This window comes from Mustela nivalis, assembly GCF_964662115.1.
Source record: "Mustela nivalis genome assembly, chromosome: 5".
NCBI classification, from domain to species: Eukaryota; Metazoa; Chordata; class Mammalia; order Carnivora; family Mustelidae; genus Mustela; species Mustela nivalis.
The window spans coordinates 81,386,116-81,409,485 of record NC_139024.1 but is presented as its reverse complement, the minus strand read 5'-3'; the positions used below and the strand labels follow the sequence as shown (position 1 = coordinate 81,409,485).

General features: G+C 40.5%; 1 protein-coding gene across 3 annotated transcripts in view; it reads left to right on the top strand.

Moving 5' to 3' along the window:
* The window catches only part of DCBLD1 (discoidin, CUB and LCCL domain containing 1), a 67,486-nt gene that overhangs the window by 29,855 nt on the left and 14,261 nt on the right, over positions 1-23,370 (top strand). For 2 of the 3 annotated variants that reach the window (XM_082729435.1, XM_082729437.1), the window contains exons 3-6: positions 9,312-9,446; positions 11,034-11,085; positions 14,467-14,539; positions 20,985-21,118. In XM_082729435.1, the coding sequence (XP_082585561.1) occupies positions 9,312-9,446; positions 11,034-11,085; positions 14,467-14,539; positions 20,985-21,118 (394 nt within the window). The remainder of the gene's footprint in view (positions 1-9,311; positions 9,447-11,033; positions 11,086-14,466; positions 14,540-20,984; positions 21,119-23,370) is intronic. The other variant, XM_082729436.1, reaches the window with a different exon arrangement.

The window sequence follows — 23,370 nt, the reverse complement described above, 5'->3', positions numbered from 1 at the left end:
TAGTGAAGGTCATTATTCTCAACTCTAAAACTCTTTATGACTCATCCTATGGTTAAGTTTCATTTCCAGTCATGCTAACCAGAAAGGGCCTGCTCTCAGGGACCCCAGAGGAATTGTCATTTCTGTTTCCCTGATATTTCAAGAAGATTGACTGGATTCCAGTTTCCCCTGAAAGTTGGTCTTCCCTTGATGTGTGGAGTTCAGGGTCGTCCCTGGACCCCCTGAAGGACTTGCTGGAAGAATGTGGGTGGAACTAAATACTGGCTTCTCAGACTTCCCTACCTGGGTCACTGAGGATCCATGAAAAAAGGCTGGCCTTCAGCATGCATTGAGATTGGCACTGTCATTTCTGCCGGGATTCTTCACTTGTGCTGAAGAGTGCAGCCTCTGGAATTAGACTGCTTGCCTTCAGGTTGCTGCTGTATGCTCAGTTATTAATTGCTTAACTGTGAGCAAATCATGTTATCTTTCCATATCTCCGTTCCCCTATCTTTAAAATGGGCAAAATGAGGTGCTTGGATGGCTCAGTCGGCTAAGCGTGTGCCTTCAGCTTGGGTCATGGTCCCAGAGTCCTGGGATCAAGGCCTGCATTGGGCTCCCTTCTCAGCAGGCAGCCTGCTGCTCCATCTCCCCTTGTTCCTCCCTGCTGCTCATGCTCTCTCTCTCTCTCTCTGTGTCAAATAAATAAATAAATAATCTTTAAAAAATAATAAAATGGGCAAACTAGGACTATCTACCATCTTTGGGTGATTGGAGGCACATATGTGTATCTTAAAAGAATGATGCCGATGCCTGGCACAAAATAAACACTCAGCAAATGTTGGCCATCATCACCCTCCCTCCTCTCCACCTCTCCTTCCTCCCCCTTTCCTTCTCCCTTTCCACCCTCCCCCTGCCCACCCCCCTCAGTGGCCTTGCACTCAGCTTATTCTTTGTCTAAGAGCTCTAAGAGTGTAGAAACACATTGGTCCCCTCAGTACCCTGAACTCTTCCCTGCCACCGAGTAGAGGCTGAGCTGCAGCAGCACACCCTGCCCTCCCCGTGCATTCCTGGTCACCTGAGTTTGCCTAAATCCTTCCAAGCATATGGCAGGGGTTCCCTGAGCTGGAAATAGCTCCCTGTACAGATCTTCTCCATCCAGCCTCGTGAGATGAGCAGAAAACATACTCTCCAAGCCCACAGGTCGTTTTGCTCAGTTTGGCTTTTTTATTTCACTGCCAGCCCATGTCTTTGTATCTGTTTCTTATGGAAAGAGCCTCCTGATGTTTCCCTCTCTTTTTTTGCCAGTCTCTGGTCCTGCCAGGCTGGCCAAGGTTATCTCATTGAATATAATTATAATTTCTTTCTTTCCTTATTTCAAAAATTATTAATTGTACCCTCCTATCTGCAGAAACTTGTCAGCGTGGCCTTCAAGGCTCCCTGACTCTTCTCCCCATCCCCATTTCCAGCCTCATTGCTGAGTCTCCCTGTATCTGTGCCTTTTCCTGGACATATTATACATACAACTTCCTGCAATGGTATTTTTGTTGACCGTGTTCCTCCCATAGGTCTCTTTTCCTTCCCCTGCATTTCCTGCCCCTTCTAACACAGACACACATACATACACATAAACCAGATCCATTGCTACTTACCCCGGAGCCCCAGAGCCTTCTTGGACGTCCAGCAGCATCAGTTACTCCCTTTCTGGCACTTGTGTTGATTCTCTAAGCCTTTGCTACTGGAGACCAATCTCAGTTTGAGATCATTATGTTAGCTTCTCTACCAGATATAGGGTTACCTGAGCAAGGAATTGCATTTTAGTCATTTTTTCACTATCTGGAGTATGCTTAGCACACTCTTGCATTTGTACATACTCACTGAATTAATTAATTCATTAATTCATACAATTCATCAATGAGTCTGATTGCATGTAGCTTGATTTTGGCAAACATATATTTTTAAAAATATGCCTTTTGGGGGCATGTGGGTAGCTCAGTTAAGTGACTTGATTTTGCTCAGGTCATGATCTCAGGGTCATGAGATAGAGCCTCATTTGGGGCTCCCTGCTGGGCATGGAGCCTGCTTAAGATTCTCTCTCCCCCTCTCCCTCTGCCTACCCTACCCCCACACCCGCATACACATTCTCTCTCTCTCTCTTAAAAAAAAATCTGGATTTTCACAAAAGATAAAGTATCTTGATTCACACTGTATTCCTTGATCTGTAAGTATCTCCTCTGATTTAAAAAAAGACTTGATTTACATAAAATTTTAGGATTCTATTTGTTCTATAGAAAAGACCATGAAGAGCTGTAGAAGGCTCTTACACTTGAGCATTCAGTATATGCTCTACACTGGGCTTAGTTCTTGAGACTAACTAACCCATTCAACTGTCCTGATAGCCCTGAGGTTGGGCCTGTTATTAACATCCACAGCTAAGAACACCGAAGCTCAAATAGGTCAAGTAACTTGCTTATCACTTTCCTAGACCTGGGATGTGAGTGTGGGCATTTGATTCCAGCGACTCTGCTCTTGAACCCAGTAATGTCCTTGAAACCATCTGACCCAGCAGCTTGTGTATAAGAAGACCTCAGCTGTAGTTTTGTCTGTCATTTGCTAGAAGAGATGGAAACTTCTCCAGGCCTCCCCAGCGGGGTATCCTGAGAATAAGATGGAGTTCTGAGAAATCACTTACATGACAAGTATTAGTATAAATATAAGCTTTCAAAGAAATGCTTTGTAGCCAAAATGCTTCAAGAGGTATTGTGGTCAGGGATAGGAAGAAACCAGCTTGCCACAGGAATCAAATGGTGAATTGGTTGAATTGGTTGAATTGATCTGCCTCATGATTTGAGATATAGAAAAACCAGGAAGTTCAAGAATTGTTCTCTTCCACTTCCTGTACTTCCACTTCCACTCCCAGTATTTTTTTAACCATTCTAGATCACTTCTAGGTCAGTGATCTAGAAGTAGAGCAGTGTGAAGCCAGCCATTACATTACATTATGCTGGGAACAAGAGAAATGGGGAAAAGAGGCTAAGTGTTTTGATTACAACAAGTTTTCTGTGATAATTTTTGGAATGATACATATCGGGCACACTGCATTAAGATCTAATCATTATGCCTTGTCTGTTGATTTTTAGAAAAATCCTAAATAGGGAAAAAACACAAGATTGGTAGCGTCTATTTTCTAAGTGGTTTATGTCTCCCAGACATATTATGAAGAATGCAAAATTTTCACGACTTTTAAAAATAATACTAAAAAACAGCCTTCAAAGAAATTCCTAGCTTGTGCAAAGTTTTTTGGGCCTCTGAAGTACATTCATTCTCCTCCAATTGGGTCTACTTGAGAAGGACTGCTTTTTGTTTATTTGTTTTTGTTTTATTTTGTTTTGTCTTTTATGCCATGATAGAAGTCAGAAAGCATCCTAAACTTCTATCAGCCAGACCCTTCCACACAAGGTGTCTCATTGACATAACCATAAGCCTCAAGGAGAAAAAGCTATGGGCCTCGTCCCCCTCCTCCTTTCTGCCAGACCCTTCCCCGGAAACACTGTCATTTAGTGTCAGTTGCCATCTTTTGTTGGGAGAGGAGTAACGGCCTAGGTGGGTTCTGAGCTCTAGACTTTTTTTTTTTTTTAAATATTAATTTATTTATTTGACAGACAGAGATCACAAGTAGGCAGAGAGGCAGGCAGAGAGAGAGGGGAAAGCAGGCTCCCCGCAGAGCAGAGAGCCTGATGTGGGACTCGATCCCAGGACCCTGGGATCATGAACTGAGCCGAAGGCAGAGGCTTTAACCCACTGAGCCACCCAGGCGCCCCTCTGAGCTCTAGCTTTAAGGCGTTTCTTGACCTGAGCCCGGAGCCTCAAGGAAAGCCACACCTTTGTCTTGAAATCTGCCTGATTCATTTATCATCTGTCACTGATTTTTGTCTGGGAACCAGAGACCAGAACTCTCCAGGGATGCCACTTACATTCTTACGTGACTATGGTTTTAATAGCACCATCCAGGAATATCCTTTTTTTATGCTAATTCCCTTCCTTTTTGAAGAAAATGGCCCTGAAAATTCTGTAATTTTGTACGATGACCCTATTTCAGTCTGCGAGCCAGGACAAACCATGTCGTTTGACTGCAATGAAAAAGCAAGTGGGAAACAGATGCCAGTGTAAAGGCGTTTGCAGCTTCAGCATTTCTAGAGATTGCCTCATCAGCACGCCTCCCAGTACAAACGTGGGCCGCGCCAGCAGCCACTTTCCTGGCCGCCGGTTATGTGCCGTGTGGCTGGGACACTCGTGGGACGGGTCACTTAGGCTTATCAGGTTCTTCTCTCTCGTGAGAAATTACATGTGTGCTGTAGAGGGTGTTCATAAGGTTGATGAAAGTTTTTAGGACATTGTCTTCTTGCTGTTTAATTTATGACCGATCTCTCAAGAGTCAGGTCTCTTGTTTCTCACCACTGAGAGTATGCATCAGGATGGGGAGGCGGTCCCTGGGTTTGTGTTTATTTTTGCTTCTAAATGGCATGTACCCCAGTTTTTAAGCACATCCTTCTCGCAGACGAAACAATAAGTTAGTGTCATCTGTTTCAAGATGAAAAGCACACAGCCGCCTGACATGGCTTGGAGCAGTCATTAACCAAACTGTTATTGCCTTGTAATGTGGCGTCTGCGACAGTCCACAGAGAATGTTGTCGTGGCATAAATCGCGGTACGGAATGGACTGTCAAGACTGCCAGAAGAACAAGAGGATTTGGGCTTGGCTCGGGCAGACAGTTCATTCTTCCTTGTAGGACAGTTTTCTTTTATTCACACTTGGAAAGATGAAAGGTTTCCCCCACAGCTGCTCATGGAACAGTAGCTCCAAACAAGGGATGTGTTGAGAGGAACTGGCCTACTGTGCTCAGTGAAGGCAGCTCCTACGGTTCCTGGCCCCTTCTTCCTTTGTGCATGGAATCAGTGCATTGTCTGCTAGGTCTTGGTCTCACATGCGGTGCCAAATGCCACAACACTATTCCATTCGGTATCACTGAGGGCTCTTCCCACAATCCAGGGCTACCAATTTTATTTCACAAAAGGTAGAGGTATTTATTTTTCCTGATTTGTCTGCCTGCTTGATGAACTGCCTTTCCCCAGTGCCTCAGTCTGATGGGAACTGGAGACAGCAGAGTGAGATGGAACCCACCTCCCTGACTGTGACCGAGGGGAGGGAAGATGGAAGTTAGCAAGTCCATGTGCTGCAGAACACACAGCATGGCCAGGCCAGGTGTGAAGCACACATGCATCCAGAACTGGGAGTCCTCTGTTCAGGTCTGCTACTGTTCTTAAGACCCCTTCCAGAAGGACAGGGGCTCAGGACGGAGACCACACCATGATCATTTTAGAAGTCACCAAGCCAATACTGGGTTTCCTTTGGAGTTGTCTTTGGGAATGTGGAAATACAAGCTAGCCCCTTTTTAAAAGCCTCGATGGAGAATACTAACAGAGAAACACATTGTATGGCCAGGCATGGGCGGAGGATGGCTTTGTCATAAGAAGAGCTATAATCCTCCATAGAGTTTGGCTGAAAAACTGAAAACGCTGATTGGGACAGACTGGTCGGTTCCTTCAGTGCCTACCCATTCATTATTTTTCCCTCTTACCACCAGTCAGTCTCTTTTCCCTTGTAACTCGAAGAATGCAGTTATTAACTTCCATTCTGTGAGAAGGAATCTGTCTATCTGTCAGGCCTTCAGACAGGAAATAATGGATGTTTTGCTACAGGCAATACAACAGGCAGGGTTGGACTTGGACTTCGAGTCTCCCTGCTTGCGTAATGCTGCCTCTGCCCCTGGGGATGGTTGAGCGGTGAGGACCCTAACAGAGTAGTTTAAATCTTGTGTTGATACGGAGAGGGTATATCCCATCCTATCTAGGGTTTACTTATAGTGGAAGAGAGACTGGTGCCTGAGGGGGTAAAAGTGATTGAAGGAGTGTGTGTGTTTACATTTTATCTTTGAACTTCTTCCAGGAATATTTACATTCCTATCATGACTGTGGGAGGATACAACCAAATTAGAGTTTTACTATAGTTTTGTGTTTTGGGTGGGTAGGAAGTTATATGTATTGTGTAACAACCTAGCATGATGACATGCACTCTTGTCTCTTTGTGGAAGATATATGCAGTGTTGCAAGCTTTCCTTTCAAATGTTCCATAAAAATCTAAAAAAAAAAAAAAAAAAATTCCAGTTATTTAGCCATGAGAAAGAAGGACATCCTGACATTTACAACAATAGAAATGGACCTTGAGGGCACTATGCTAAGTGAGATAAGTCAGACAGAGAAAGATAAGTACTGCATGATATCAGTTATATGTGGAATCTTAAACAGCCAAGCTCATAAAAACAGAATAAAAGGGCGTGGTTACCAGGGGACAATGGTGCGCTGGGGTGGGCAGATTGATGTTATTTAAGGGTACGGGCTTGCAATGAGGAGTAAATATGCTTCAATCTAATTCACAGTATTGTGAAAATAGACCGCAGTATTGAAATTGACTGTTGAACAATGCAGGTTTGAATTATGCAGGTTGCTTACACATGAATTTTTCTAATACAGTACTGTAAGTGTGTTTTCTCTACCTTATGATTTTCTTAATGCTTTCTTTTCTCTAGCTTACTTTATTATAAGAATACAGTATATAATATATATAATATACAAAATATGTGTTAATTGACTGCATCACTTACTGGTAAGGCTTCTGGTCAACAGTAGGTTGTTATGGTTAAGTTTTTGGAGAATCAAGAGGGACACCTGGGTGGCTCAGTCAGTGGGGTGAACAACTCTTGATTTTCTGTCAGGTCATGACTTTGGGGTCCTGGGATTGAAACCCCCCATCCCCCACCCACCATTGAGCCCCATCCTTGGGAGTCTGCCTGAGAGTTTCTCTTTCCTCTGCCCCTCCCCCACCTTCCTAATCCCTGCCCACACACCCCCCCCCAATGGGCCTGTGCTTCTCTAAAATGAATAAATTTCTTTAAAAAAAAAAAAGTTTTGGAAAGTCAAATATTATCCATGGGTTTTCAGCTACATGGTCAGCTACGCGGGGGTTGGCATCCCTAACCACCACATTGTTTGAGGGTCAATTGTATGAATGCCAAACTTACTAAGAGACTAGACCTAATTATTCCAACTACAAAAAGAAATAATTATGTAACATGATGGACGTGCTAATTATCCTTATAATGACAATCATATTAAAGTATACCAGTGTATCAAATGAATATACAGTACACCTTAAAATTACATATATAATTTAGTACAAAATGTATTTGAACTAGAAAAATCCAAACAAGTTCTCACTGATCATCAGTTTAGATTTGCTTCCCTCACTGTTTATTAGGACTCATTGGAATGCTGCAGAAACTGGAGGAGGGATTTGTATCATTATCACGGTTTGGAGAGGAATATATACACTATTATTTCCTCCTGGGAAAGATAAGTGTGGTTAGAAAAATATTCTGATTTACCAATAGCAACACATTACTTGTTATTTCATTTTTATTCTTAGATTTGCACTGATCTGTGCAGAGAACAAAGGAATTTCTAACATATGTAAAACAAAGTTGCAAAAGTCAAGTATAGTAACCTGACTCACTTTAATTGTGAAAAAATGTTTATTCTACATAACTCTACCAAAAAATGGATTTAATATAAATTGCTTCTTTACCATGCTGCAAGCACTGTTAATGTATATTAACATATATTTATTACACTAATGATTTTCTTTCCTTTCTTGCTTTTCCACATTTCTCTTCCTGACTTCTTCATGATTTTTTATAATGCCAGGATTAAATCTTTCATGCATCTTTATAATCAGGTTTGGCTTTTCAAAACTGTTACAAACAGAAAAACATTTAACTTTATTCCAGTTCTAACAATGTTTGAAGGCCACCACATACCAGGTCTCGTATAAGCTGCTGGTGATTAAGTGATGGATAAAAAAGTTTCTCACCCCACGGAACATAGTCTAAAAGGAAAATAGAAATTATTTATTTGTTTCTCTTAATGTATTCATTCATTCATTCATTTATTTAACTACTTATACTAATTACTAAGTATGTCTGCAGCTCTCATTATATGCTAGGTGCTGTTCTAAGCAGTTTGCTACTATTTCATGTAAAACAATTGTATATGATGAGTAATCTCTAAAGAGGTAAGTCATCATTTTTAATTTGGATTTCACTATAATTTAATAATAGGGAACAACAGAGAGTTGAGGCATGAAGATAAACACACAACATTTCTCTTTTATTTAATTACATCTTCCAAATGTGAGACCTGGACAGGACAAAAGAGAAGTCCATATAGCAGGAGAGAAATGCTTAGTGGGGGGTTCCTCATCCTCTTCCAAACCTTTTTCTTTCCCTCCTCCTTCCTTAACCTGTTGTCGACACGGCTGTCACTGTGGACTGTTAACCCGGTGTTGCTGTTGACTCCTTCCATACTGTTTTATTTGGGGAGAAGTTAATGAAGAACCCCTGTCTTCAAACTTCGCTTGTTAATCCCTATTTTCTTAGAATTACTATGTCTTACATATGTGATTTTCAAGAGGACAGTTTACAAACTAAACTTAAACTTGAGTAGTTTGAGGAAGGTCTTTTTTTCTTTTTTAGTTCCAAATCTAATTTTGACTTTTAAAAGTTCATGGAGCTTCCTATTGCTTTTCAACTAACTTATTCTAGAAATGATGTACTGTACTCTTAATTGCATAATTTATACTACAGTATTTCAAAAGCCTTTAGAAATTTCTTCTGGTTTTTTATAAACTTCATTTTGCAAATCAAAATAAATTATATGGGTTAACCAAAAGGTACTGTAAGAGAGAAATAAATGTGTAAACTGCATGAGAATAATATTGTTACCTTGCGTTGAACTGTCTTTTAATTCTGGAAAACTCCTTGAAAAAATATTTGTGAGTTTCTCCTAGCAAATTCAGGAGACCCCTAGAATATCACCTCTGTGAAAACATTTTCTTGACTATCTAATGTATTTGACCTTTGTTAGTCTTTTACAAAAACTGAAACCTATCTCTTGGGTCGTTCACAATTAGCTAGTTCAGCCTATTGCTTATCTAGATTTAGCCACACCCCCACCCCTTGGCTTGGCAGTATCATCAAGTCCACATTTAGGCACTAATTATAAGTTCTAATAATAAGCAAAATTTCAGTTGGGTAACAACTGCAATCTTAAATATGCGTTGTCTTCTAAAATTCACCTTTAAGGAAAAAAAATACCATATACCAATTCTTTGTGCTGGTCTAAGTTTTGAATGTGCCAAAAGTGTGCTTTGTTTTTAGGACCATATTGTGGAAGTTTGCCTGTCCCCAAAGAACTCCTATTGAACACGAACGAAGTCACTGTTCGCTTTGAGAGTGGATCCCACATTTCGGGGCGGGGATTTTTGCTGACCTATGCCAGCAGTGACCATCCAGGTATAGCAGAAGATCTGGTGGTACAGATCTAGGTGGCCAGATCTGTCAACTTGTGTCTGTCTAAGAATTCCTCTTGCTCCTTTTATCACCATCATGGGACAGAATTGTGACCAAGTATAGAATATGTGAAGAAAGAGAAGGATGCAGTGTCTTTGTAAGCAGTTAGGTCTGAACTTGGAATGCTTTTATCAAGATTGATCAATTGACCTATGTGAGAGAGGTTGATCTCATTTTCTTAGAAACCTTGGATGATGCATCTTTGGGACTTTAAGGTCTAGTTATTCTCTGGAGTCCTCCCCAACATTTCTTAGCCTAGGGAACAGCCTTTGAACCAGTGGCACCTCTACCCTCCACGCCCTGCCCTGCATCCACTCACATACACAGTGCACCAGCATGGAGGAAGCATGGGAGTATGAGTCACATGTGAAGTCACTGTCACAGTGTGCCTTAACCTTGGAGCTGACACTTGAGCACGAGAGAAGGGGAGCATAAAAACTGATGAGGAAGGAAAGCATGACCTCTTGTCCAGACCTCTTGTGCTCCAGGGTGATTTCTGTATCCACACTCCATGGCTGCCCAGGGTCACAGACATACCCAGAGTTTCTACTCTCGGTCCCTGCTGGCAGAAATGTTCTAGAAAGGGGGTGCGCCTTCATTTCCCTCTCAGCCAATCAAATCTGGCCAATCCCAACAGACCCCAGCAGGTTGAGCGTTCACCATATGTTGCTCCCTAAAAACTACTGAATATGTTAAGGAAAGAAAGAATTTTTGCAGCAGTGTGGAATATTTTGGAAACTATCCTAGGTTGATCTAAATGCATTAAAATCCATTGCATTTTAGCATGCCCATTGCTGGGTGTTTATTTAGTTCTGTTTCCCAAAGAGCATTCTCTTTTTTTAAGTCCTTGGTCCTGACTGATCAAAGTGGAAAGGTTATATTCTCAATAAGCATGTGGCTCCATGGTCATTCAGATGCCTCTAGCTAAACTGCTAACTTAAAATGTTCTCCTCTTGCCAAGGGAGGTTATTATACACATGATCTTTGTAGGCATGTGGTGGACAGTAATGAACCAGTTTTGGTTTTTCTGTTTGAAATAGTTCCTGTTACCATTCACTGGGCAATTGCTGAAAAACCATGGTTGGTGGTAGAAATGAGAAATGGAGGAAATCGGTTAAATCCTGAAGACAGTATTCTCAGTTTTAATTTATTTTTAAATGGACAAATTCAGATAATAACTAGATAGTGAATAAATGCTTTTTAAAAATCCATTTTTAAGGGTGCCTGAGTGGCTCAGTCAGTTAAGCTTCTGCCTTCTGCTCAGGTCATGATCTCAGGGTGCTAGGATCAAGTCCCACATTGGGTTCCCTGTTCAACAGGGAGTCTGTGTCTCCCTCTCCCTCCACTTCTCCCTCACCACCCCCCACCTTGTGCTCTCTTACACCTCACTCTCTCTCAAATAAATAAAATCTTTTTAAAAAAATTTTAAATCCTTTTTTTATTTAAAATTACTTAAAATTCTTTTTTTTTTTTTAGCATGAGTATCCTTCCATTCAGTTTCCTTATTGCAATTATCTTTTTTTGTGACAGATTTGATAACGTGTTTGGAACGCGCTAACCATTACTTGAACACAGAATACAGGTAAATACAGTGTACAGGCTGTGCTGCAGGTGTATGTTGCTGGACATTATGTTTTCCTTCACATTAAACCAGATAAAGTACCTTATTTGTATTTAATGTTTTTAAAGTCATTTATTTTGTAAGTAATGAATACAAATGCTTTCCTGTACAGCAGAGATCAGCAAACTTTATGTCCAGGGCCAGATAGTAAATATTTTCAATTTTGCAGGCAATGTAGTCTCTTTTGTATCTATTCACAGTTTCTGTTGCTGCTGTGATATGAAAGCAGTCGTGGACAGTATGTAAACAAATGTGTGTGGCAGTGTTCCAATAAAACTTTATTTACAAAAACAAATAGCAGTGTGGATTTGGCCATGAGCTACAATTTGCTGACCCCTGAGTTCTACTATGAGTACCAATGAGCCATAATGGAGTCTAGAAAGTGTTTTGTTTTGTTTTGTTTTTAACTTGGCCAGCATTTGGAAGTGACTTTTGGTAATTCCTTCATGTTCAGAAGGAGTTCATTTTGTCTTTCTCACAAAAGCGAAACTTACTGAGAAAAGGAGATGAAATTTTTGATTCCAGCTTTACTTTAAGTGGAAAAATTACTGAATCTTTTTGATGTACCTTTCCTGGTCTATAAAGTAAAAGCAGTCTGGAGCAGAATTTCTCAGCCTTGCCACCATTGTTATTTTGGGTCAGATGATTCTTTGTTATGAAGAACTGTGCTGTGCCTTGTTGGATATTCACCGTCACCAGTATCCCTGGCCTCCACCCTCTGTGTGCTGGTCGTGATAACCAAAAATGTCTCCAGATATTGCCAGATGTCTTCCAGGGCAGGCAAAATTCACACCCTGTTGAGAATCACTGGTCTAGAGGAGACTGTCAGTAACACCACTAACAACAGCTAGAGCTCCTTAGAGTGCTTTCTTCATGCCAGTCACAGCTCCCTAGGCTTTGCATATAAATAACTCAAGTGAATGTTCCAGTGGGCCTGAAAGTAGGTTCTGTCAGACCCTGAAAACAGAAGCACAAAGCAGTTAAGTAGCTCTCCCAGGGCTACACACTTCATGAGTATGCCCAGACAGTCAGGCATGAGCGTCCATGGTCCTGACCATCTCGGATATGCTAGTAAATGAGATTATTTTATATGCAGAATCAAGTCTAGTGTTAACTAATATTAAGTCTAGCAGATAAAAAAGAAAGTGGCCAATAATATAAATAATTAGACAATAATTAAAATGACCAATAATTACATTTACCCTATAAACTTGCTGTTCATTCATCATGGACAAATGCCAGCCTTCTCTGAGATCTTTCCAGCCATACCTATAGAGTCCCAATGGCAATACAGCCTCTGGACATCAGTGGTCCTTTCCTGTCCTACAGAAGAGAATATACTCAGGTCTGCGGGCTTATGATGCCAGTCTGTATAGGCTACAGCCCAGCCATTTTGTAATGTTTAGGTAAGATGAGGTGTGTGACTAGTACAGGTCCACATTCCCTCATCTGTGATTGTGAAATGTAGAAAGCTTTAAAAGTCAAAAGATTTTGGGGCACCTGGATGGTGCAGTCGGTTAAGCACCCAACTCTTGCTTTTTGCTCAAGTCATCATCGCTGGGTCATGAGATCAAGCTCTGCCCGGGTTCTGTGCTCAGCGTGAAGTCTGCTTGAGAGTCTCCGTCTCCTCTGCCCCTCCCACTCATGTTCTCTCACTCTCTCAAGTAAATAAATAAATAATAATAATAAGTCCAGAGGTTTTTGTAACTCATTTGATGGCAATACCTGATTAGTGCAAACCTAAATTCATTTGACAGCAAAATTGAACTTAATTGAGTCTATATAGTCTTTATGCATTGGCTTTGATATGACTGGTCAAGTATCTGATACAGAGATATAAATATATGCAGCCATCAAGTGAATAAGGTCTGAAAATCTAATGTGTACCATGACTGTAGCAGATAACAGTGATTTCTATGCCTGAAATTTGCTGAGAGTAGAATTTAAATGTTCTTGCCAAAAATATATATGTTATATGTGTGTGTGTATATTTAAATATATACATTTATATATTAATATATGTGAGGTGATGGATATATTAATTTACTAGTTGGGTAACATATACCAAATCATCATGATATATATTTAAAATATCTTATGTTTTGCAGTTATATCACAGTAAACCTGAAAAATATATGTATACCTTTTATTCTGATTACACAAGTAATTTATACCTAATGTAGATCATCACTACCCATGTGTGGCTATAAAAGACTTATAAACTGTGACTAGTCCAAATTCAGATATGTTATGGGTATAAAATAAACTACAGATTTTGAAGACTTAATACAGAATGAAAAGGCTGGAAATATCTTGTTGAAAAACTTTTGTTCATTACATGTAGAAATGGTAAACTTTGAATATATTGGGTTAGCTAGGATATTTTATTAGTTCTGCCTTTTTTCTTTACCTGATTAATGTGGCTACTAGAATATTTAAATTTTCATATGTGGTTTCCATTAAGTTATTATTGGGGAGTGAGTGCTAGTAGACTGAATCAAGATATTACAGAGTCAAATGGCACAGAAAGTGAAAGTTTCTCAAAATACTGTTCTTGGAGAGAATCCAGAGATAATCTTCCTTGTCTTCTTTATATTCATGAAAAACACAAGTTGTTATTTTATATATTTTAAGCATATCTTTTTATAAAAACAAGATCATGCTATGTATAATGTTTAGAATTTTCTTTTTAAAAATTATATCTTGGAGGGGTGCTTGGCTGGCTCAGGCCAAAGGGCATGCAACTCTGGATCTCTAGGTCATGAGTTCAAGCCCTATGTTGGGTGTGGAGATTACTAAAATACATAAATAAATAAATAAACTTTTAAAAAGTAAATAAATAAAAATAAATAAAAATAAAAAAATATATCTTAGACACCTTTGAATCAGTTAAGATACATTAGGGAAGCTTGTTGTTTAATAGAATTAATAATGCATCCTTGTATAAAACAAATAATTATTGTGTAAAACTTGCCTTCAGGTTTACATTTTAGATTAATCTGTGTTTTCACAAGTCAGTTTCTGATTTTTTATTAAAACAAAATATGCCTGGGGTGTCTGGGTGGCTCAGTTGGTTAAGGGGCTGACTCTTGATTTTGGCTCAGGTCATGATCTCAGGGTCCTGGAATCAAGCCCATGTCAGGCTCTGCCCCCGGTGCGGAGTCTGCTTGAGGATTCTCTCTCTCTCAAATGAATGAATCTTTAAAAAAAATTAAAAAATTAAAAAAAAATATTTCCTCCTGCATATTCTATGGAGGAGAGAAAATACATTTAAGTATAATTTATACTTTTTAGTTTAAGTGTAATTTAATAAAATATCAATTCTTTATTTCCTTTTTCCAGCAAATTCTGCCCCGCTGGTTGTCGAGACATTGCAGGAGACATCTCTGGGAATCTAGTGGATGGATACAGAGATGTAAGTAATTGAGGGTAATTTTAGGGCAGGAAGGAAATTTTTTAAAAGTGTTTATTGCTCTGCCTAAATTCATCATAAAGTCATGTCAAATAAGATCTAAAACTCTGTAGGTAAATGCACAATTCTCTTTTTTCTGAGAATAAATGAAATAATAAGTATAAAAAACAAGATTTATTAATGCATGCCTTCCTGTTTTTAGCATTTCCACTTAAGCATGGTAAGTGAAATGGTAAATAAAACCCTTTTCAAAACCTATGAGTATAATTCCATCTATTTTTTTTTTTATAAGAGGTCATCTGGTATTTTTTTGTAATTTATTTCTTTATTTTAATGCTTCCGTTGGTTCATGTAATAGCCAAGGACATGCCCGTTCACATCACAGAGTAACAACATCACGTCTGGGACCAGGAAAGTCAGCAGCCCTGCACTTCTGTATTAGTCTGTCCTTCCTCGCACCCCCAGTTTCTTCTACAGAACAAGACTCTCCATTGTATATGTTGTTCCCAGAGAAAAATACATTCTTAAGAAGTCGTTTGTCTAAAGTATATATCCTGTCTCCACATCATTTCTTACTATTTACAGATCTTAATCCTGGAAATTTGGTATCCGGTTTTTGAATATTAACATTGCTACTTAAACTAGTTGAGTTTCTAGCATAAGAGAATTGGCTTGAGTTATTAGAAATGTGAAAATCTGTGTAGTGATGGAACTTTTCTAAGAATTATTGACGTGTCTTCATGCATCAAAGAAAACATACATATTCCAGAAGATGGATAATTTCATCTCCAGTAGGCGGGAAACAGACCTGGCTTTAATTTTTGCTTTTAATAGATCCTGATTCTGGAAGTAGCGTACTGTCGCTCTTTTGCTATTTTGCTCTGTTTTCTTTATCATGTATTGTCTTTATTTGCAAGACTGACATAGGATATGCATTTGGCCTATAAATTGTTTGAATCTTAAAATGATTTCTCATACCTCGATTTGAGATATACTAGAGGCTATTTCTAAATGACTTCAGAAAATTAAGGGAAATAAACAGTTGAAGTGTACTTTTCTCTCAGCAACAGAAAGTCTCTTTGTTATTTTTGCATCCACACAAGAAACTTCAAAATTATGTGCAATATTCTTGCTTTAGTTGTTTATCTCGCTTGCTCTTGACAGAGCTCTGTGTTTGAGTACAGCAGGTAAATAAACGGCCTCCTGCATGGTAGACCTGAGTACATGATCCGTAAGTGCTAACAAACAGGTTTCCTATTCGACTCTAGTTGGTTTTTCATATCATTTGCTTTCGGAATGACTTTACCTGGAGGGAAAATTTGTATTTTGAAAACTAATCTTTTCCAAGAAGCCTTATTGGTGCCTTTTCATATATGTTGATATCGTGGCTGTATGAGTTACCTGTTGCTACATGACAGTATGACTCCAGACTTAATTAAAACAACCCATGTGTTATCTCTTGTGTTCCATGGGTCAGGAGTTTGGGTACAGCTTAGCTGTGTTCTCTGTTTCAGGATCTCAAAAGGGTGCATCCAAGTTGTCAGCTGGGGCTGCACTTTATCTGAGGCTCCGCTTTGCCTTTCAGCTCACGTGGTGTGGGCAGCACTCAGTTACTAATGGATTGTCGAACAGAAGACCCCGGTTTCTTCCTGGATTTTGACTGGAGGCTATCCTTAGCTTCTTGCCATTTGGGCCTTCCTGACGTCCCTTCTTGCTTCTTGTTCTCACCCAGGGAGAATCTCCTAACAAGGGAGCCTTCTAGTAAGACAGGTTATAGCCTTAGGTAATGTGATCCTGGGAGTGGCATCCCATCACCTTTGCTATGTGCAATTAGTAGAAGAAGGCAGCAGGACATGGATAGGGATTTCAACATGGACAGGGATTTCACGGTGGGAGAATGCCAGGAGGCGGGCATCCCAGAGGGTATCTTAGAGTCTGTCCTCCATGGTGCCTTCATCTTCGGAAATGTGTTCAGTGGTGGCATGTCCTTCCTGGAATCATCTTTGCAAAACCAAAGCATATTCTGTAGGTCAGGATGACAGAATCTGTAAAACAAGTTACTAGAGAAGCTGTTAATGAAACAGGTGCTCCATCTCAGGAAAGAAATACGTTGTCTTAAAGAACAATGACAGAAGAGGGATTGGTTCATTCTATGTTGTTCCAGAAGGTAGGACTAGGATCAGAGGATGAGAGTTATAGAGAAGCCAGATTCAGTTGCATACGGGGAAGAAATGAGCAGTGTAGGGTGGGATGAGATGTCCTGAGAAATGGTGAGCTCTAGTCCCTTGAAGTGTCAAGTGTGGGTGTTACAACCATTTGTCCGATATGGCCCGTATATGTCTGGGAAGGTGCTGTGGGGCAGAGAAAGTAACTGTCAGGAATATCAGTAGAGAACTTTAACAGTCTTTTTGAATTCTTGAGGTTATGTGACTCTGCCTCCCTGACTTCTATATTGGTATGTGCTTCCAATGCCAATTACATAAACTGGGCTTTTCTTTGAGACCTGCCTCACCTGGAGACCAGAAATAACAAACCCCCAGGACAGTTTCTCTCTTGGCACCTTCTCCCAAGCCTGCTGATTGTACCTGGTTTTAAGTGGAAGACATCCCTTAATAAGTGTTTTAGTAAACTCTCTGTTCACCCCAAACATTCAAGAAGTACTTTAAAATAAAGGAAGACAGTGCACGGTGTGCTCTTGGCTTAGGAGGAGAAGAGGAGAAGCCAGGCCTGTTGTACACCCACAGAAAGCCAGAGGGAAATACGTTATAATAGTGCACGACTGTCTCCAGGTGAAGGCAGTATGAGTGACTTTTTTAAAAAATATTTTCCAACATTTCTACAGTGAATGCATGTTATTTTTATAAGAAAATGTTGCCAATATGGTAATTACAAAGACTATAGCAACATAGGAACAATTCATATGATAGAATGTAAATTACATTTTTATAATTTAACTTTTTTTTTTAAAGATTTTATTTATTTATCTGTCAGAGAGAAAAAGAGAGAAAGCGCAAGCAGGGGGAGCAGCAGGCAAGGGAGAAGCAGACTCCCCGCTGAGCAAGGAGCCCAGTGCAGAACTTGATCTCAGGACCCTAGGATCATGACCTGAGCAGAAAGCAGATGCTTAAACGACAGAGCCATATAGGTGTCCTATAAGTTAACATTTTACCATCATTTTAAGATATGTGCCTTATTCATGTTTCATTAAATGCAAACTAAATTATTTAGTCTTACATTAAACTTTATTTTAATACTGTGTTAATACTTTTTAGTATAAGCTGAGTTTCCCTAAAGGAAGATAAGAAAATGCTCCAGTTTTGGGATGATTTGATAACTTTTTTGAAAGTTAATGCAGTCTTATTTCATGCTGATCTATTTGGCCATCTTTTATGGCTTAGTGAACTTCAGAAGTTCATACCATCAACCTGCAATTTCACGAGCCAGATAGGTATTCTTCTCAGTGTCTGTTGCGTTTCTTTTCCTACAGAATTATATTTAAATTATTTCATTTGAACCCAATGCAGTTCACTAATTAAAACAGGCCAGTGATGTGGCTTTCCTATATTTACATATCAGCAAGGCTTGGACCTCGAAAATAGCCAGAAAATCAAAGTATAAATTTTGCCGCTCTTCAAAAGGGAATTTTTTTTTTTTAAAGATTTTTATTTGTTTATTTGACAGACAGAGATCACAAGTAGACAGAGAGGCAGGCAGAGAGAGAGAGAGAGGGAAGCAGGCTCCCTGCTGAGCAGAGAGCCCGATGCGGGACTCGATCCCAGGACCCTGGGATCATGACCTGAGCCGAAGGCAGCGGCTTAACCCACTGAGCCACCCAGGTGCCCCCAAAAGGGAATTTTTAAGGGTCAAGTTCAGTGAAAGTAAATTTTTAAGATTAATAACAAAAATCTCCAATTTAAGTGAACATCTATTTTATTTAAGTTGGTTGACTAAGAGAGGATTTTTTTTTAAAGGAAACAGTCCTGGAAAGGGCTAATAATTTTATCATAATACTGTAAAAGCCAGATCTGGTGGTTAGTCTCTTGGAGTTGTATCCTATGGCCCACGTTTGATATTATGGAAAGCATGAGCTGCAATGGAATAAATTCCATTAAAAGGGTATATACATATCATTGAGGTCGCTCAATGGTGGTCACTATGGAGAATGGGAATGTATGTTGGCCCATGATGCTTGTATTAGGTCCTATTGCTTAATGACTTGTAAACCTGACCTTTTGTAACCAAGGAGGCCGTGGACATGCCAAGTCCAGTGAGAGCTACCCACTAGGCAGGGCTCCTGGGATAAAGACCATCCCATCCCCAGAACAAATTCCAAGGAAGATAGATGATCCCAGGGATAGTGGGATTATCTGCCCAGTAGACCACTGGACCAATTTGTTTTTCATTTTGAGGCTGAGAGAGCTGGGCAGGTGTGTATGGACCCTATAGTCGGTATATAGGGGGCCCATTAGAATCACAAGATGACACCCACTAGAAAAGATACCAGACATCATGCAGTCCAGGCTTTTTATTATACAGAGGAATTGGGAAGCCAGGTCCAGAGTAGTGACATGACTTAGTCACACTTGGTAGAGTTAGAGGCAAAGCCAGGATGATGAGCTAAATTACCAAATTTAAATTCATAGCTTTTCCATTACAATTGGCAGCTGCATTTTGTATCCCAAGAATCTAAAACAATGATAACAAACCTATTTAAGAAAAGAACATTCCAGAAAAAAACAAAAAACACCCACAAGCTGCCTCTTTAGTTTAAAGATCATTATCTTTTTTGCATCTTCTAATTCTTTTTTTCTCCAAAATCAAGGAGGGTAGTGTCTGCATCTGTCTTTTAGCATTTTCATATTTCTTTTCTGTCAGGAACTTTCCCCTCTTTTGGCTGTGATAGTCATTATTGCAAACCTGACTCATTTTCCAGATTTAATTTAGTTTGGGAAATATATGCTCTCTCAATCGAAGATCACAGAAATTTTCAATTTCATTGCAACCACGTTATTACAAAATACAGTTGGTCTCCTTCGTGCCCCAGATATTATAACCTTAATCCAAGAGAATTGTTCTATGGAAAATTAAGGCAACAGTGTTATCGTTAACACAAAGAGAAATTCCCAAGTCCACTTACTGAGACACAATTTCATGAGCTGCTTTTCTCAGTTTGGCATTAGCCATCATGGAGAAGTGAGGCATTGCTAAAATTTATTTAGAAAATGCTGTTCCTCAGCTCCTCAGTCCTGGGCTGACTGCCTAATCACTTCCCCACACAGGTCTGTGCCCACAGGGACCTCGGGGCCTGGGTACCTCATGAACGAGTTTTAGTCCTACCCCAGCCCCACTGCCAGTGGGCCAGTTCCAGTCCCAGGGGCACCTGCTAACCGGCCGGTCAGGTGCTCCCACTTGCTTGGTCACTCCAGGCAGCAATGATGGAGGACTGAGCAGATGCCAGCTGTTTGACCCTTCCAGAAGAGACTCAGGAAATGAGATGGAGGCTTTGGGCTCTGGGTTGCTCATTCTTATAGCTGTAAGACCTTTGTGAAGTTTTGGTTCCATTTAATATTATGTGGTTGACATCACTGTTTTGTTTTTTGGTGCCTTGTTCAATCTCTGAATTAATTATAAAAGGAAACTGTGATATGGAAGGTTCACATTCTCAAATAATCTTGGTGTATCTGGGAAAGCAGATGTAAGAAACTGATGAGTTATCTGTTCGTGCTTAACCAGCCACCCCAAAATTTCGTGGCTTAAAATTGTAGCCATGGGAGTGCCTAGATGGCTCAGTTGGTTGGATGCCTGCCCTCGGCTCAGGTCATGATCCCAGGGTCCTGGGATGGAGCCCAGCATAGGGCTTCCTGCTCGATGGGGAGCTGCTTCTCCCTCTCCCTCTCCCTTTCCCTTTGCTATTCTTTCCTTAGCCATGTTATTTGCTGATGAGTTTGTGAGTCAGCAATTTGGACTGGTCAGTTCTTAATCTCCCCTTGTCTACAAGAGCTCCTGCAGTCATGTGGCACATCAGGTGGGACCAGAGGGTCAAAGGTGGCCACGATGATGTGTGTGGCATTTGGTTGGGCTGTGTCATCTGCAGCAGAACCAAGCAAGTTATGAGGTCCATGCCATCAATTGGAGTACCTACATGGGAGCGTGATGGTTGGGAGGCGTTATTCCCTGGGGGGCCACCACGACTATAAATTACCTACTTCCCTCTCTAGTGGATGTGTGCCCAAGCTGGTGTAAATGTGGGAACTCTGAAGTCACTTTGAGATGGCTATACAATAATTTTTCCCCTCCTCTTTTACTTTTTATTTAAATGAATTATAATGTAGCAATGTCGTGGGTCAAATAAGGATCCTGACCACATGTTAGAAGAAGATGAAAACTTCCCACCATATTTTAAATGTGTTCTTGAGTAGCCGTGAGTGATGACATTGCTGTATTTCAGACCTCATTATTGTGCAAAGCAGCCATCCATGCAGGAATCATTGCAGATGAGTTGGGCGGTCAGATCAGCGTGCTTCAGCGCAAAGGGCTAAGTCGATATGAAGGAATCCTGGCCAACGGTGTGCTCTCAAAAGAGTAAGTACTTTGTCTTTTGTTCTGAGTAGAAGGTGACCCCAAAGGCATAATTTATCAGCTCACAAGTTGGAAGGGACAGTGGGCTTATGATACCAAGGGTTCGTCAGCTGCAAAGAATGTGTGTGAGTGCTTCAAGCAGCATTTACGGTGTCTTTGTGGAAGATCAGCCCAACAGTAAAGACGCTCACTGGTTATGCAGACAAGTGAGTTGAAATGACACATCTCTGAAGGTCTGGGGCAAAGGAGTGTTTCTACTCTCAGGTTCTTTGGGAGGAGAAAATAAAGGCAATCCATTTTCAGTTTTCCCAGTTTTAATAAATTACTGGTTATCTGCAATATTGCCAAAGGTACTGAAGGAGACGGGGAACTAAAATAAGCCTCCATAGAACTGCCAAGTACCCCAGAAGATCCCCTGGAGACAAGCTCCTAGTGATGAGTAATAGTTGGGAAGTGAAAAAAAAAAAAGAGGGCTTTTGTTAACATACACCTCTCTGCTTGCTGGTATTCTCTGCTCTTATAGCTTCATGAGAAAAAAATATGTCAATTGTTCAATTGTTCAGTTTTTCAACCTGAGCTTTTAATGCTTTTAGGTTTCCTCAGCTTCTGGAGTAGAAAACAAGAGCTGTTAGAACTAAATACAAGCCTGCCTTGTAGTCCAGGTTGTCGCCCATAGAAACAGGCAGCTTGGAATGGGCTAGAGGGAGGCTGTCCCTGGGAGCCTGGGAGGGAGGCTTGATCCTCAAGCCACGGTATTTATCTCTCGCCCCCTCCCTATCGGCCCCAGAAATGTCTTCCTGCTACCATGACCCTGTGTTTTTTGGACAGGTTGTCACATAGTCTTGGTCCCCAAAATACGGCACAAGAGAGACTACAGGCATTTCAGGATCCAGAAGTAAGGAAAGGGAGGTCAGGGCCTGTATTCTCTACCACTCCCTAGACCATGTGCAGATCACCAACCATCCCCACTCTAACCCCCCACCCCGCCATTTTGCTGTGGTCCCTGCTTGTGGGCAGAAAGAACACAATCATGTTTCTCTGCTCTGTTCTCCAAGTGGGTGTGGACCATCTCAACTGGTGAAAAGAAATTACATAAGGGGGTTGTTAGCTTCCCTGGTTCGCATAAATACAGTGACTCTGATGTCATTTTGAGAAAGTTCTATAGTAGGTTTTTTTTCCCTTCCCCTTCTGCCTTAGTTTATATATAAAATATATTAAAGCTTAGTTTAGCAATATTGAAGTTCAAATGGGGATTCTGACTCTGAGTTATAATACTGTTTTTTGGAAAAATGTATCTTAAGTTCCAAAGAACCAGTTGATGAACTCATAAATGAACTTAGGGGCCAACACCCACGTCTGGACTGAGGTGTTGTCTTAAGTTCACAAGAGAGAGGATTTGGAAGCCATGGCTGAAGTTGGGGGAGAAACTGGTTAGGTCACCTTCATGAAAGAGGCAAGTCTTGGATTTGGTGGGAAGCAGGAACCAGGCATATGGGGACACGAGAGCAGAGTCAAAGCCCAGAGAGGGACATAGAGGAGTTGTGGCAGTGAGCGTGCCATGTGTGCATCCAGGGCCCTGGCTGGCAGGTGACTGAAGGAAAAGGCAGAGCTCCCATGGGCATTTCTGAGTCGGGGCTGCAGGTGGGGTAACTGGACAGGGTTTTCCAGTCCATGTCTTTCACAAGCCATGCAAGTGATGCTGTATATAATCCATAGAAGGCAGCCATCCACTAAGGACTGGGTGCGTGCGGTCTGCCCTCTGATGGGGAGGCTCACCGCTCTGTCTTTGTGTTCCTTGCTTACAATGGATAGGATTCCCCTCTCCTTTCCCCCTGGATAAGACTTTTAGCTTTGAGAGGTCCCAAAGTGTTCTTTTCCTATTGTGTGATCATTCAAAGACAAATCAGTCCCAAATTTAAGATCTAAAAGCTTAGTAACAGAGTACCTTTAGAAAGCAAAATTCTTACTCAAATAAATAAAATGTATATATGTGTGTATTATATTTAATTTTATGTATGCACACATGTATTTATACATACATGTATGCATGAACACATATGTACTATATAAATATATGCATGCATATGTGTATTATATACACATGTGCCACATGTGTGCATACATATATTTTTCACTTATGTATTTGCCTCAAGGTTTTTGGAACATAAATATTATATTCCGATTTATAATAAAAGTGATGACTTATACACACTAAGCTGTGTCAGCTTCATCTTGACTTTTGAGGATCTGTTTCT